The 17,104-nt window shown below is 53.8% G+C and overlaps 1 protein-coding gene across 3 annotated transcripts in view; it reads left to right on the plus strand.

Moving 5' to 3' along the window:
* The first annotated feature begins 219 nt into the window (after positions 1-219).
* Positions 220-17,104, plus strand: part of ZZZ3 (zinc finger ZZ-type containing 3) — a 33,987-nt gene continuing 17,102 nt past the window's right edge. The window contains exons 1-2 of one of the 3 annotated variants that reach the window (XM_044300467.1): positions 220-302; positions 14,852-16,287. In XM_044300467.1, the coding sequence (XP_044156402.1) occupies positions 14,903-16,287 (1,385 nt within the window). In that variant the 5' untranslated portion in view covers positions 220-302; positions 14,852-14,902. Of the gene's footprint in view, positions 303-12,912; positions 12,963-12,994; positions 13,137-14,851; positions 16,288-17,104 lie in introns of those variants that run through there. The other 2 variants (XM_044300468.1, XM_044300466.1) reach the window with 2 other exon arrangements.

Raw genomic sequence — 17,104 nt, forward strand, 5'->3', positions numbered from 1 at the left:
AGTGCTCCCCTATAACACATCACCCCCTCTTCTATCGCACAGTGCTCCCCTATGACACATCACCCCCTCTTCTACCACCCCGTGCTCCCCTATGACACATCACCCCCTCCTCTACCACCCAGTGCTCCCCTCTTCCATCGCACCCACTCCCGATGTATTCCCCTGGACGTGCAGCTCCCTCGTTCACCGGCAGATGCCGCCCTGTAGAAGCGGAAGTGGCGTCGGCGTGGAGGGGGCTTCCGGCGAGTGTGCGGCGGCCTGGCTCCCTGATGAGGATCCGGCGGACAGCGGGTACCAGACAGGTGAGAGCCGCCGGCACGTGTGCACTTCCTGTCAGACACGGGAACACGCTGACCGCTCCTCCATGTGTGAGGGAAGCGGCATGGAAAGACTGAACACACAGGCTGCACAGTGTAATGATAGCAGTGTGTACAACAGTGCTGTATAATGATATAGTGCTCCAGTGTGTACAGTGCTGTATAATGATATAGTGCTCCAGTGTGTACAGTGCTGTATAATGATATAGTGCTCCAGTGTGTACAGTGCTGTATAATGATATAGTGCTCCAGTGTGTACAGTGCTGTATAATGATATAGTGCTCCAGTGTGTACAGTGCTGTATGATGATATAGTGCTCCAGTGTGTACAGTGCTGTATAATGATATAGTGCTCCAGTGTGTACAGTGCTGTATAATGATAGTGTTCCAGTGTGTACAGTGCTGTATAATGATATGCTCCAGTGTGTTCAGTGCTGTGTAATAATATAGTGTTCCAGTGTATACAGTGCAGTATAATAATATAGTGCTCCAGTGTATACAGTGCTGTATAATGTGCAGTATAATGATATAGTGCTCCAGTGTATACAGTGCTGTATAATGTGCAGTATAATGATATAGTGCTTCAGTGTATACAGTGCAGTATGTTATAGTGCTGCAGTGTATACAGTGCCGTATAATGATATAGTGTTCCAGTGTATACAGTGTAGTATAATGATATAATGCTTGTGTGTGCAGTGCCGTATAATGATATAGTGCTGCAGTGTATACAGTGCCGTATAATGATAGTGTTGCAGTGTATACAGTGTAGTATAATGATATAGTGCTGCAGTGTATACAGTGCAGTATTATATCGTGTTCCAGTGTATACAGTGCTGTATAACGATAGTGTTCCAGTGTATACAGTGCAGTATAATGATAGTGCTCCAGTGTATACAGTGCAGTATGATATAATGTTCCAGTGTATACAGTGCAGTATAATTATATAGTGTCTACAGTGTAGTATAATTATATAGTGCTCCAGTGTATACAGTGCAGTATAATGATATAGTGTTCCAGTGTATACAGTGCAGTATGATAGTGTATACAGTGCAGTATAATAATATAGTGCTCCAGTGTATACAGTGCTGTATAATGTGCAGTATAATAATATAGTGCTCCAGTGTATACAGTGCTGTATAATGTGCAGTATAATGATATAGTGCTCCAGTGTATACAGTGCAGTATGTTATAGTGCTGCAGTGTATACAGTGCCGTATAATGATATAGTGCTACAGTGTAGTATGATATAGTGTTCCAGTGTATACAGTGTAGTATAATGATATAATGCTTGTGTGTGCAGTGCCGTATAATGATATAGTGCTGCAGTGTATACAGTGCCGTATAATGATAGTGTTGCAGTGTATACAGTGCAGTATAATGATAGTGTTGCAGTGTATACAGTGCAGTATAATGATAGTGCTCCAGTGTATACAGTGCAGTATGATATAATGTTCCAGTGTATACAGTGCAGTATAATGATATAGTGTCTACAGTGTAGTATAATTATATAGTGCTCCAGTGTATACAGTGCAGTATAATGATATAGTGTTCCAGTGTATACAGTGCAGTATGATATAGTGTATACAGTGCAGTATAATATAGTGTATACAGTGCAGTATAATATAGTGCTCCAGTGTATACAGTGCAGTATGAGTGTTCCAGTGTATACCGTGCCGTATAATGGTGTAGTGCTTCAGTTTATACAGTGCAGTATAATATGGTGATCCAGTGTATACAGTGAAGTATGAGTGTTCCAGGGTATACCGTGCCGTATAATGGTGTAGTGCTCTAGTGTATACAGTGCAGTATAATGTAATGTTCCAGTGTGTACAGTGCAGTATAATGACAGTGTTCCAGTGTATACAGTGCAGTATAATGATCTAGTGTATACAGTGCAGTATAATGATCCAGTGTATACAGTGCAGTATGATATAGTACTCCAGTTTGTACAGTGCTGTATAATGATATAGTGCTCCAGTGTATACAGTGCAGTATAATGCTCTAGTGTGTACAGTGCAGTATGATAGTGCTCCAGTGTATACAGTGCATTATAATTATATAGTGCTCCAGTGTGTACAGTGCAGTATGATGTTCCAGTGTGTACAGTGCAGTATGATATAGTGCTCCAGTGTGTACAGTGCAGTATGATATAGTGCTCCAGTGTGTACAGTGCAGTATAATAGTGCTCCAGTGTGTACAGTGCAGTATAATAGTGCTCCAGTTTATACAGCGTAGTATAATGATATAATGCTCTTGTGTATACATTGCAGTATAATATAGTGCTCCAGTGTATACAGTGTAGTATAAGGATATAGTGCTCCAGTGTATATAGTGTAGTATAATGATATAATGCTCTTGTGTATACAGTGCAATATAATAGTGTTCCAGTGTATACAGTGCAGTATGATAGTGTTCTAGTGTATACAGTGTAGTAGTATGATATAATGCTCCACTGTATACAGTGTAGTATAATGATATTGTGCTTCAGTGTATACAGTGCAGTATAATATAGTGTTCCAGTGTATAGTGTAGTATAATGATATAATGCTCCGGTGTATACAGTGCAGTATAATATAGTGCTCCAGTGTATACAGTGCAGTATAAAGATATAGTGCTCCAGTGTGTACAGTGCTGTATAATGATATAGTGCTCCAGTGTGTACAGTGCTATATAATGATATAGTGCTCCAGTGTATACAGTGCCGTATAATGGTATAGTGTTCCAGTGTATACAGTGCAGTATAAGGAGTGTTCCAGTGTATACAGTGCAGTATAATGAGTGTTCCAGTGTATACAGTGCAGTATGATAGTGTTCCAGTGTATACAATGTAGTATAATGATATAGTGTTCCAGTGTATATAGTGTAGTATGATATGCTCCAGTGTATACAGTGCAGTATAATGATAGTGTTCCAGTGTCTAGTGTAGTATAATGATATAATGCTCCAGTGTATACAGTGCAGTATAATGATAGTGTTCCCGTGTATACAGTGCAGTATAATGAGTGTTCCCGTTTATACAGTGCAGTATAATGATATAGTGCTCCAGTGTGTACAGTGCTGTATAATGTTAGTGCTCCAGTGTGTACAGTGCTTTATAATGATATAGTTCTACAGTGTAGTATAATGATATAATGCTCCAGTGTATACATAGTATATGATATAGTGTTTCATTGTATACAGTACAGTATGATATAGTGCTCCAGTGTGCACAGTGCTGTATGAGTGTTCCAGTGTGTACCGTGCAGTAAAATGGTGTAGTGCTTCAGTCTATACAGTGCAGTATAATGAGTGTTCCAGTGTATACAGTGCAGTATAATATAGTGCTTCAGTGTATACAGTACAGTATCATATAGTGCTCCAGTGTATACTTTGCAGTATAATGATATAGTGTTCCAGTGTATACCGTGCCGTATAATGGTGTAGTGCTTCAGTGTATACAGTGCAGTATAATAGTGTTCTAGTTTGTACAGTGCAGTATAAATAGTGCTCCAGTGTATACAGTACAGTATAATGATATAGTGCTCCAGTGTATACAGTGCCGTATAATAGTGCTTAAATGTATACAGTGCAGTATAATGATATAATTATCCAGTGTATACAGTTCAGTATAATGTAATGTTCCAGTGTATACAGTGCAGTATTATATATAGTGGTATAGTGCTCCAGTTTGTACAGTGCAGTATAATGGTATAGGGCTCCAGTGTATACAGTGCAGTATAATGATCCAGTGTATACAGTGCAGTATGATATAATGTTAGTGTATACAGTGCAGTATGATATAGTGCCCCAGTGTGGACAGTGCAGTATAATGGTATACGGCTCCAGTGTATACAGTGCCGTATAATGATCCAGTGTATACAGTGCAGTATAACATAATGCTTCAGTGTGTACATTGCAGTATAATGATATAGTGCTCCAGTGTATGCAGTGCAGTATAATTTAATGCTCCAGTGTATACAATGCTGTATAATAATATAGTGCTCCAGTGTATACAGTGCAGTATGATATAGTGCTTCAGTGTGTACAGTGCTGTATAATGGTATAGTACTTCAGTGTATACAGTGCATTATAATGATAGTGTTCCAGTGTATACAGTGCAGTACGATAGTGTTCCAGTGTGCACAGTGCAGCATAATGATATAGTGCTCCAGTGTATACAGTGCAGTATAATATAGTATTTCAGTGTGTACAGTGCAGTATAATGATATAGTGCTCCAGTGTATACAGTGCAGTATGAGTGGTCCAGTGTATACAGTGCAGTATAATATAGTGCTCCAGTGTATACAGTGCAGTATAATATAATGCTTCAGTGTATACAGTGCAGTATGATATAATGCTCCAGTGTATACAGTGCATTATAATATAGTATTCCAGTGTGTACAGTGCAGTATAATGCTAGTATTCCAGTGTATACAGTGCAGTATAATGGTATAGTGCTTCAGTGTATACAGTGTAGTATAATATGCTCCAGTGTATACAGTGCAGTATAATGATAGTGTTCCAGTGTCTAGTGTAGTATAATGATATAATGCTCCAGTGTATACAGTGCAGTATAATGCTATAGTGTTCCCGTGTATACAGTGCAGTATAATGAGTGTTCCCGTTTATACAGTGCAGTATAATGATATAGTGCTCCAGTGTGTACAGTGCTGTATAATGTTAGTGCTCCAGTGTGTACAGTGCTTTATAATGATATAGTTCTACAGTGTAGTATAATGATATAATGCTCCAGTGTATACATAGTATATGATATAGTGTTTCATTGTATACAGTACAGTATGATATAGTGCTCCAGTGTGCACAGTGCTGTATGAGTGTTCCAGTGTGTACCGTGCAGTAAAATGGTGTAGTGCTTCAGTCTATACAGTGCAGTATAATGAGTGTTCCAGTGTATACAGTGCAGTATAATATAGTGCTTCAGTGTATACAGTACAGTATCATATAGTGCTCCAGTGTATACTGTGCAGTATAATGATATAGTGTTCCAGTGTATACCGTGCCGTATAATGGTGTAGTGCTTCAGTGTATACAGTGCAGTATAATATAGTGTTCTAGTTTGTACAGTGCAGTATAAATAGTGCTCCAGTGTTATACAGTACAGTATAATGATATAGTGCTCCAGTGTATACAGTGCCATATAATAGTGCTTAAATGTATACAGTGCAGTATGATGATATAATTATCCAGTGTATACAGTTCAGTATAATGTAATGTTCCAGTGTATACAGTGCAGTATTATATATAGTGGTATAGTGCTCCAGTTTGTACAGTGCAGTATAATGGTATAGGGCTCCAGTGTATACAGTGCAGTATAATGATCCAGTGTATACAGTGCAGTATGATATAATGTTAGTGTATACAGTGCAGTATGATATAGTGCCCCAGTGTGGACAGTGCAGTATAATGGTATACGGCTCCAGTGTATACAGTGCCGTATAATGATCCAGTGTATACAGTGCAGTATAACATAATGCTTCAGTGTGTACATTGCAGTATAATGATATAGTGCTCCAGTGTATGCAGTGCAGTATAATTTAATGCTCCAGTGTATACAATGCTGTATAATAATATAATGCTCCAGTGTATACAGTGCAGTATGATATAGTGCTTCAGTGTGTACAGTGCTGTATAATGGTATAGTACTTCAGTGTATACAGTGCATTATAATGATAGTGTTCCAGTGTATACAGTGCAGTATGATAGTGTTCCAGTGTGCACAGTGCAGCATAATGATATAGTGCTCCAGTGTATACAGTGCAGTATAATATAGTATTTCAGTGTGTACAGTGCAGTATAATGATATAGTGCTCCAGTGTATACAGTGCAGTATGAGTGGTCCAGTGTATACAGTGCAGTATAATATAGTGCTCCAGTGTATACAGTGCAGTATAATATAATGCTCCAGTGTATACAGTGCAGTATAATATAATGCTTCAGTGTATACAGTGCAGTATGATATAATGCTCCAGTGTATACAGTGCATTATAATATAGTATTCCAGTGTGTACAGTGCAGTATAATGCTAGTATTCCAGTGTATACAGTGCAGTATAATGGTATAGTGCTTCAGTGTATACAGTGCAGTATAATGATATAGTGCTTCAGTGTATACAGTACTTGATAATGGTATAGTGCTCCAGTGTGTACAGTGCTGTATAATGGTATAGTGCTCCAGTGTATACAGTGCTGTATAATGATATAATGCTCCAGCATATACAGTGCAGTATGTGTTCCAGTGTATACAGTGCCGTATATTGGTATAGTGCTCCAGCATATACAGTGCAGTATGAGTGTTCCAGTGTATACAGTGCCGTATATTGGTATAGTGCTTCAGTGTATACAGTGCAGTATGAGTGTTCCAGTGTATACAGTGCAGTATAATGATAGTGTTCCAGTGTGTACAGTGCAGTATAATTATCTAATGCTCCAGTGTATACAGTGCATGTATTATGAGGTTGTTTACTTTTTATTCTGGATGGAAGGGAGTGGGACTGCAGGATCAGACTACACAGGGTTCGCTTGTACTTTGTTACCATGGTAACACATGCCTGTTGCGAGCTGTAGACAGAAAATGATATACGTTTTTAGATGCATTTGTGACTTTAGCCCTTAGTGTTTTATTAAAGGATGTGTCCGGTCTAGGAGTTGTCAACTCCCATGGTGAGAAGATGCGTCCCATTAACAAAAGAAAAACACTCCCCTGTCCGCAGTCTCCTCGTTCTAGTGCCACCGCCCTTCCAGTCACCCATGCTTGAATGGCATGTCACATTGATTGTCCGCAAAGGTCGGAAAACCCATTCCCCATCCAACCAGAAGCAGTTGGAACAGCGGGTCTGCAGACAGGGGGAGTGGGTCTGCTCCACCTGTCTACTGCCGGGCTGTCTACTCCACCTGCGCCCTCCCTGCTCCACTTGCGCCCTCCCTCCCTGCCTGCATGCTCCACCCGGGCCCTCCCTCCCTGCATGCTCCACCCGGGCCCTCCCTCCCTGCCTGCTCCACCCGGGCCCTCCCTCCCTGCCTGCATGCTCCACCCGGGCCCTCCCTCCCTGCCTGCATGCTCCACCCGGGCCCTCCCTCCCTGCCTGCATGCTCCACCCGGGCCCTCCCTCCCTGCCTGCATGCTCCACCCGGGCCCTCCCTCCCTGCCTGCATGCTCCACCCGGGCCCTCCCTCCCTGCCTGCATGCTCCACCCGGGCCCTCCCTCCCTGCCTGCCATGCTCCACCCGGGCCCTCCCTCCCTGCCTGCATGCTCCACCCGGGCCCTCCCTCCCTGCCTGCATGCTCCACACCCGGGCCCTCCCTCCCTGCCTGCATGCTCCACCCGGGCCCTCCCTCCCTGCTCCACCCGGGCCCTCCCTCCCTCCCTGCTCCACCCGGGCCCTCCCTCCCTCCCTGCTCCACCCGGGCCCCTCCCTCCCTCCCTGCTCCACCCGGGCCCTCCCTCCCTCCCTGCTCCACCCGGGCCCTCCTCCCTCCCTGCTCCACCGGGCCCTCCCTCCCTCCCTGCTCACCCGGGCCCTCCTCCCTCCCTGCTCCACCCGGGCCCTCCCTCCCTCCCTGCTCCACCTGGGCCCTCCCTCCCTCCCTGCTCCACCTGGCCCTCCCTCCCTGCTCCACCTGGGCCCTCCCTCCCTCCCTGCTCCACCTGGGCCCTCCCTCCCTCCCTCCTCCCTCCCTGCTCCACCTGGGCCCTCCCTCCCTCCCTCCCTCCCTGCTCCACCTGGGCCCTCCCTCCCTCCCTCCCTGCTCCACCTGGGCCCTCCCTCCTCCCTGCTCCACCTGGGCCCTCCCTCCCTCCCTCCCTGCTCCACCTGGGCCCTCCCTCCCTCCCTGCTCCACCTGGCCCTCCCTCCCTCCCTGCTCCACCTGGGCCCTCCCTCCCTCCCTGCTCCACCCGGGCCCTCCCTCCCTGCATGCTCCACCCGGGCCCTCCCTGCATGCTCCACCCGGGCCCTCCCTGCTCCACCTGGGCCCTCCCTCCCTCCCTGCCTGCATGCTCCACCCGGGCCCTCCCTCCCTGCCTGCATGCTCCACCCGGGCCCTCCCTCCCTGCCTGCATGCTCCACCCGGGCCCTCCCTCCCTGCCTGCATGCTCCACCCGGGCCCTCCCTCCCTGCCTGCATGCTCCACCCGGGCCCTCCCTCCCTGCCTGCATGCTCCACCCGGGCCCTCCCTCCCTGCCTGCATGCTCCACCCGGGCCCTCCCTCCCTCCCTGCTCCACCTGGGCCCTCCCTCCCTCCCTGCTCCACCTGGGCCCTCCCTCCCTCCCTGCTCCACCTGGGCCCTCCCTCCCTCCCTGCTCCACCTGGGCCCTCCCTCCCTGCTCCACCTGGGCCCTCCCTCCCTCCCTGCTCCACCTGGGCCCTCCCTCCCTCCCTGCTCCACCGGGCCCTCCCTCCCTCCCTGCTCCACCTGGCCCTCCTCCCTCCCTGCCCACCTGGGCCCTCCCTCCCTCCCTGCTCCACCTGGGCCCTCCCTCCCTCCTGCTCCACCCGGGCCCTCCCTGCCTGCTCCACCCGGGCCCTCCTGCCTGCTCCACCCGGGCCCTCTGCCTGCTCCCGGCCCTCCCTGCCTGCTCCACCCGGGCCCGCCCTGCCTGCCTGCATGCCACCCGGGCCCTCCCTGTCTGCTCCACCCGGGCCCTCCCTCCCTCCCTGCATGCTCCACCGGGCCCTCCCTCCCTGCATGCTCCACCCGGGCCCCCCTCCCTGCATGCTCCACCCGGGCCCTCCCTCCCTGCCTGCATGCTCCACCCGGGCCCTCCCTCCCTGCCTGCTCCACCGGGCCCTCCTCCCTCCCTGCATGCTCCACCCGGGCCCTCCCTCCCTGCCTGCATGCTCCACCGGGCCCTCCCTCCTGCCTGCTCCACCCGGGCCCTCCTCCCTCCCTGCTGCATGCTCACCCGGCCATCCCTCCCTGCCTGCATGCATGCTCCCCCCGGGCCCTCCCTCCCTGCATGCATGCTCCCCCCGGGCCCTCCCTCCCTGCATGCATGCTCCCCCCCGGGCCCTCCCTGCTGCTCCACCCGGGCCCTCCTCCCTCCCTGCATGCTCCACCCGGGCCCTCTGCCTGCATGCTCCACCCGGGCCCTCCCTCCCTCCCTGCCTGCATGCTCCACCCGGGCCCTCCCTCCCTCCCTGCTGCATGCTCCCCCGGGCCCCCCTCCCTACTGCATGCTCCACCGGCCCTCCCTCCCCCTGCATGATGCTCCACCCGGGCCTTCCTCCCTGCATGCATGCTCCCCCGGGCCCTACTGCCTGCTCCCCCGGGCCCTCCCTCCCTGCATGCATGCTCCCCCCGGGCCTCCCTGCCCTGCATGCATGCTCCACCGGGCCCTCCTGCCGCTCCACCCGGGCCCTCCCTCCCTCCCTGCATGTCCCCCCGGGCCCTCCATCCCTGCATGCTCCACCCGGGCCCTCCCTCCCTCCCTGCATTCTCACCCGGGCCCTCCCTCATGCCCTGCATGCTCACCCAGGGCCCTCCCTCCCTGCATGCTCCCACCCGGGCCCTCCCTCCCTGCCTGCTCCCACCCGGGCCCTCCCTCCCTGCATGCTCTCCCGGGCCCTCCTCCTGCACAGCCCCCGGGCCCTCCCTCCCTGCATGCATGCTCCCCCCGGGCCCTCCCTCCCTGCATGCATGCTCCCCCCGGGCCCCTCCCTGCCTTCATGCATGCTCCCCCGGGCCCTCCCTGCCTGCATGCATGTCCCCCCGGGCCTCCCTCCCTGCCTGCATGCTCCACCCGGCCCTCCCTCCCTCCTGCATGCATGCTCCACCCGGGCCCTCCTCCCTGCATGCATGCTCCACCCGGGCCCTCCATCCCTGCATGCATGCTCCACCCGGGCCCTCCCTCCCTGCATTCTCCACCCCGGGCCCTCCCTCCTGCATGCTCCACCCGGGTCCTCCCTCCATGCTCCACCCGGGCCCTCCCTCCCTGCCTGCATGCTCCACCCGGGCCCTCCCTCCTCCCTGCTCCTCCCTCCCTCCCTGCTCCACCCGGGCCCTCCCTCCCTCCCTGCTCCACCCGGGCCCTCCCTCCCTCCCTGCTCCACCCGGGCCCTCCCTCCCTCCCTCCCTCCCTGCTCCACCTGGGCCCTCCCTCCCTCCCTCCCTCCCTGCTCCACCTGGGCCCTCCCTCCCTCCCTGCTCCACCTGGGCCCTCCCTCCTCCCTGCTCCACCTGGGCCCTCCCTCCCTGCTCCACCTGGGCCCTCCCTCCCTGCTCCCCTGGGCCCTCCCTCCCTCCCTGCTCCACCCGGGCCCTCCCTGCTCCACCCGGGCCCTCCCTCCCTGCATGCTCCACCCGGGCCCTCCCTCCCTCCCTGCATGCTCCACCCGGGCTCCCCCTCCCCTGCATGCTCCACCCGGGCCCTCCCTCCCTGCCTGCATGCTCCACCCGGGCCCTCCCCCCTTTTCCACCCGGCCCTCACCTCCCTGCCTGCTCCACCCGGGCCCCTCCCTCCCTGCATGCTCCACCCGGGCCTCCCTCCCTCCCTGCATGCTCCACCCGGGCCCTCCCTCCCTCCCTGCATGCTCCACCCGGGCCCTCCCTCCCTCCCTGCATGCTCCACCCGGGCCCTCCCTCCCTCCCTGCATGCTCCACCGGGCCCTCCCTCCCTCCCTGCATGCTCCACCCGGGCCCTCCCTCCCTCCCTGCATGCTCCACCCGGGCCCTCCCTCCCTCCCTGCATGCTCCCCCCGGGCCCTCCCTCCCTGCCTGCATGCTCCCCCCGGGCCCTCCCTCCCTCCCTGCTCCACCCGGGCCCTCCCTCCCTCCCTGCATGCTCCCCCCGGGCCCTCCCTCCCTGCCTGCTCCCCCCGGCCCTCCCCTCCTGCCTGCATGCTCCCCCCGGGCCCTCCCTCCCTGCATGCATGCTCCCCCCGGCCCTCCCTCCCTGCATGCATGCTCCCCCGGGCCTCCCTCCCTGCATGCATGCTCCCCCCGGGCCCCTCCCTGCATGCTCCCCCCGGGCCCTCCCTGCCTGCTCCCCCCCGGGCCCTCCCTGCCTGCTCCCCCCGGGCCCTCCCTGCCTGCTCCCCCCGGGCCCTCCCTGCCTGCTCCCCCCGGGCCCTCCCTGCATGCTCCCCCCGGGCCCTACCCTGCCTGCCTGCATGCTCCACCCGGGCCCTCCCTCCCTCCCTGCATGCTCCACCCGGGCCCTCCCTCCCTGCCTGCATGCTCCACCCGGGCCCTCCCTCCCTCCCTGCTCCACCCGGGCCCTCCCTCCTCCCTGCCTGCATGCTCCCCCCGGGCCCTCCCTCCCTGCCTGCTCCACCCGGGCCCTCCCTCCCTGCATGCATTGCTCCCCCCGGGCCCTCCCTCCCTGCATGCATGCTCCCCCCGGGCCCTCCCTGCATGCTCCCCCCGGGCCCTCCCTGCATGCTCCCCCCGGGCCCTCCCTGCCTGCTCCCCCCGGGCCCTCCCTGCCTGCTCCCCCCGGGCCCTCCCTGCCTGCTCCCCCCGGGCCCTCCCTGCCTGCCTGCTCCCCCCGGGCCCTCCCTGCCTGCCTGCATGCTCCCCCCGGGCCCTCCCTGCCTGCCTGCATGCTCCCCCCGGGCCCTCCCTGCCTGCCTGCATGCTCCACCCGGGCCCTCCCTGCCTGCATGCTCCACCCGCGCCCTGTCTGCTCCACCTGCCCCCTCCCCCTGTCTGCTCCACCTGCCCCCCCCCCCTGTCTGCTCCCCCTCCCCCCCCCCCTGTCTGCTTCCCCTCCCCCCCCCCCCTGTCTGCTCCCCCTCCCCCCCCCCCCCGTCTGCTCCCCCTCCCCCCCCCCCCGTCTGCTCCCCCTCCCCCCCCCCCTGTCTGCTCCCCCTCCCCCTGTCTGCTCCCCCTCCCCCTGTCTGCTCCACCTCCCCCCTCCCCCTGTCTGCTCCACCTCCCCCCTCCCCCCTCCCCCTGTCTGCTCCCCCTCCCCCCTCCCCCCTCCCCCTGTCTGCTCCCCCTCCCCCCTCCCCCTGTCTGCTCCCCCTCCACCTGCCCCCTCTCTGCTCCCCCTCCACCTGCCCCCTCTCTGCTCCCCTCTCTCCCTCTCTGCTCCCCTCTGAGGCTTCCTCCCGCCTGTGTTGTGGGGTGCACGCTGTGAGTAGGTGAAGCCTCCCGGCCCCGCCCACCTGGTGCTGGAAGCATGGCTAGCCTCCCGGACTGCGGATAAGCTCAGCCTCATCTCCGGAAGCGAACGGGTCTACAAGACACACCCCCTATTTTGCTACGAGACTGTTGCTGTGTGCGTGCTTGGCTCCACCCACTTCATGTGGCCGCCGTGATTATATTAGTGCACGGCCATAACGGGGAGGAGTCGGCTTCAGATTGTTGCTATGTGTAAGCGTTGGCCCCGCCTACATGGTTAGCTGTTGCTGTGTAGGCTGCACTGCAGAGCGGTAGGGGGAGGAGTCGGCGGTCTTGTTGCTGTGGGTGTGTCTGGTTCCGCCCACTTAGCCTCAGTAGCCTTCCCTTTGCTGTCTCGGAAAAGAAACTGATTGGCTGTCCTTGTAATGGGTTCCCGTCTACTATGTAGGCGGAGCCTAACTGCTGCCTGAATTTATTAGCATAATGGGGTGGAGTCTGTGATCTGTGCCTTCTGCTCTCGCGAGATTTCTCCCCTCTCGCGGGAACATGTTGGGAAGACATGTCCGGGGAGTTAGGAGGGAGGTGAGGAGCGGGACCGGTGATAGGGTGGAGCGTGCGTCTATGTATAACGCGGGTGGCACATGGAGGGAGGGACGCGGGTGGAGGGAGGACTGACACCCGTGACACTACGTACCTGGCGTGAGAGGCTTCAGGATGGAGGGGGCGTGGTCACTGAAGGCTGTGGGCGGGGCCTATGTATGTATGTATGTATGTGTGTGTGTGTGTGTGTGTGTGTGTGTGTGGCGCCTGGGAAAGTTGGGGCTCCACAGTGATGGGTGCTCTGTAGCCCTGCTGGAGGGGCAACCTATGGGTGCTGTGAAACTACCACTCCCAGCATGGCTTGGCATGCTGGGAGTTGTAGTCTTGCCAGTCACAAGCTGAAAACCATTAGCTATCGCAGAACTACAACTCCCAGCATGGTTTAGTTTTTAGGACATGCTGGGAGTTGTCGTTTTGCAGTTGCAGGTTGCACCTGGTGTGAATAGTCACATTCCGCTCAGGTGTAGAGGGGAGACAAGCGGCTGCCGGGCACATCTGGTGCCCCTGATCTCTGGGAGGACACGCCCAATAACACAGGTCCAACTTGTCGCCCCCTTATTTCTCCTGTGTGTCGCTAGGATAGTCCGCCATTGTTCCGTAGGTGGGGGTCCCACTCCTGGTACATTCCTCAGTCGCATGGTCTGTGTGCAGCTCAGTCCCATTCAAGTAAATGCACCTAGGCTGCAGTACCAAGCACGGCCATCCCTACATGGCGGGGATGGTGACCAGTCTGCTTTATATCTGACCAAGTGATGGTACCGGCAGTGCATGCAGTTTGGGGTGACTTGTCCCTTCTGCTGCTTCCTTATATCGTTTGGTTTTTAGGTCTAAAAATCTTATTTTCAGAATTTAGTTATATATCAGTGGGATTTTATTTTTTGGGATACAGAATTTCAAATCCCCCAGCGTGCAATACAATCCTGGATCTGTGCAGCCACCACTAGGGGGAGCGTCCTGCATACAGAACTATTATTGAGCTCAATGGGAGCTGTGTAAATCGGGCTGCCGTGAGCTCCCTCTAGTGGTGGCTGCGGGCATTTAGCATGAACTATGGCAATGCACAGTATACGGAGCGCCGACCTGTACCTAGCAGTGAGATGTGCATTTTTTTTAAATTGCATTCCAAGAGCTATAACTTTTTTGTTTTTTCATCAATGTACTTGTATGAGGTCTTATTTTTTGCAGGACAAGTTATAGTTTTTAATGCACCATTTTAAGTACATGTACTGATTGATTAAAGCAAGCTGTTTAGCTAAAACCCCCTTTGTTTACGTCAGTAAAAAGGCGTATTAGTGGTCACTAAGGGGTCAAAGTCAGAATTGCCCTTTAGATAAGCATCCGCTGGATCATATTGGCAAGCCTACGGCATTTATAGGGCAGCACATTGGGCATCTCCCAGCATGCTCCATTCACCTCTATTTTTCAAGAAAAGCCAAACAAGTGTGCATGCTGGGAGTTGTAGTTTCACAACAACTTGGAGTGTCAGAGTTTGCCAATTCATGCCATAGGGGGAATTTTCAAAGAATATTTTGCAGTGTGCTGCCCTATAAATGCCATTTGCTTGCCGATATGATTCAGTCCAGACCGTGACTTTAAACATCCCTCTGCTAGGTACGGGTCAGAGCTCCATATACTGTGCATTGCCATAGCTAGACTATGACATACTTAATGCCTGCAGCCACCACTAGAGGGAGCTCAGTGCACCCCGATTTACACAGCTCCCACTGAGCTCAATAATAACTCTGTATTCAGGAAGCTCCCACTAGTGGTGGCTGCAGAGATCTGGAATTGCAGGTTATGATGACTATATACGTATGCGTTTCTACGGCATAGATTTCCCAGACCAGAATAACTTGTCTTTTGTTTTCCAGGTTTCCCAATGAGAGGATCATGTCGATCTCACAGTCGGGGTGATCCATAGCATGGCTGCTTCTCGATCGACTCGCGTCACAAGATCTACCGTGGGGTTAAACGGACTTGACGAAAGCTTCTGTGGACGCACACTGAGGAACCGCAGCATCGCTCCCCCGGACGAGGTCGTCCCCCCGTCGCTTCTACGATCCAGATCGCCCAAGAAAAGGCCCGAACCTGCCCCGGTCCAAAAGGCAACCATCCCCAAGGGCGGCGAGGTGAAGCAGTCGGCTCCTCGGGAACCTTGGGTAAGCCCAAGAAAGAGGGGGCTGTCTGTTTCCGAGAAGGACAGCAACGAGAAAGACAGCGTGGAAAACAGCGACAAAAAGTCCAGCTCCCCGCTGTCGCCCGTGCTAAAGAAAATCAAACGTTACCTGCGCTCGGAGGAACCCGGCAGCCCGGAGGACGAATCGCCCAGTACATTGCCAAAAGAGCCTTTGGAAAGGAGGAACTCCGAATCTGACAATGAAGCAGAGACTCCCCGCCCTAAACGAACTCATCGATGTCTTTTACTGGATGATAGTCACCAAAGGGAAGTCAAAACGGACGCGGAGCCCGAGGAAATCCTGAAAAACGCCCTCCCTGATGGGGGCGTGCTCAACCATCAGGCCGTCAATGGTATTGACAACGAGACTGCTGCTGCTGCTGTAAATTGTAATAATTGCCCGTCAGACGGGGGTATTAAACAGAACAGTACGAGCACGTTCCCTCTCCCCAAGGAGTTAATCGTATCGGAGAATGGGCGCCCGCTAACTCCTTGCCCCGCCCCCAGCAAAAAGGACGTGCAATCAGACCATAATGTGCCTTGCACGCACTCCGAGGAGCAGGCCCAGGACCATGAAATAGTTAATAACTGCATAAACCAGACCAATGAAGCGGCGGGGCCCCTTGGCACGGACCCGCTGTCGACTGTACGGGACTCCGAGGAGGAGCTAGACGTCGTTGGCGACAGCCTCTCGAAGGAACAAAACCGCGCCCCGAGCCCCGCTCAGGACAAGTCAGCGGAGTTGGATTCCCCAGGGTCAGAGGGCGTAGCCTCTCCGGAGACTTGCTTCTCGGACACTCAAGAGCATAGATATACTTTAAGAACTTCGCCAAGGAGGCCCGCGTCCGCCAGAGACAGCCCGTCGGTGTGCGGGGAGAACGGGCAGGTGGAGGAGGTTGGCGGCGAGTACAGCGGCAGCATGAACGGCTCCGGGATTAATCTGGAAGAGGCCGGTCATGATGACAAAAAGCAGAGCTGCCCCATAAAGTGTTCACAGGAGAAACCCACCGCCGAACGTGCCGCAGCATCCAGCAGGGAGAGCGGCAGCGCGCAGCCCGCGGAAGAGGAGGACGAAGAACCCGATGTCTATTTCTTTGAGTCCGATCACGTGGCGTTGAAACACAACAAAGAGTATGTGTCGCCATGGTAACCCGGTAGTCCTCCATTGTTTCAGGGCCTGGAGGCTTCCATACATTTCGTTTGCCGTTGTCCACGGGACCATGTAGAGGTCAGGTAGTGGTGGAGACACTCAGGAAATATGTGGCCGACTCGCTGTGTTGTTTTTACGTTGTTTTTAGTGACCGCCGTGGGGCAGTTTTTATGATTGTATTTTACTCATTTTGAGCCAAAAATCATTTTTTCAATTGGTCTTTATTAAAAAATTTCGTCAGTTTTTGTCATCAAGGGTTAACTTTGCCTAGCATCCTAATTTCACTTTCACTTTGTGTTGACTACCTATATCCCTCATCTTGGAGCTACTAACGGCTTATTAGGGTCCCTTTACTCTGGTCAATTGAGTAGATGATTTTCTTGAAGGAAGAGTTCCTTCCCGCCAAGCACCTCTGGAACCCGCACCTATAATTGAGAACGCAGCCCCAAAAGTTGTGGAGGGTGCACTGCGCATGCGCAGCCATCCTCCATTCATTTCTATGGGGTGGTCGACAATAGCTGAGCACTGGCCTGGCTGTTTCCGTCGGCCCCATAGGAATGAGTGGGAGTGGTGGCCACGCAAGCGTGTTGCGCTCCCATTCACTTGTATTGGGAGAGCACTTGGTGGTGGCCGGACCCAGGGAAACCCGAGGTCCTCCAGCCAACACTCTTCCCCGCTCCGTTCTCGGTGTAGGTCCCAGAGGTGGGACCCGTATCTATCAGACAATATCCTAGCAATATGCCCCCATTGTTTGTGATGGGAATACCCCTTTAAGCCATATTCTTACCTGTAAGTTAC

Source organism: Bufo gargarizans, chromosome 7, assembly GCF_014858855.1.
Source record: "Bufo gargarizans isolate SCDJY-AF-19 chromosome 7, ASM1485885v1, whole genome shotgun sequence".
NCBI classification, from domain to species: Eukaryota; Metazoa; Chordata; class Amphibia; order Anura; family Bufonidae; genus Bufo; species Bufo gargarizans.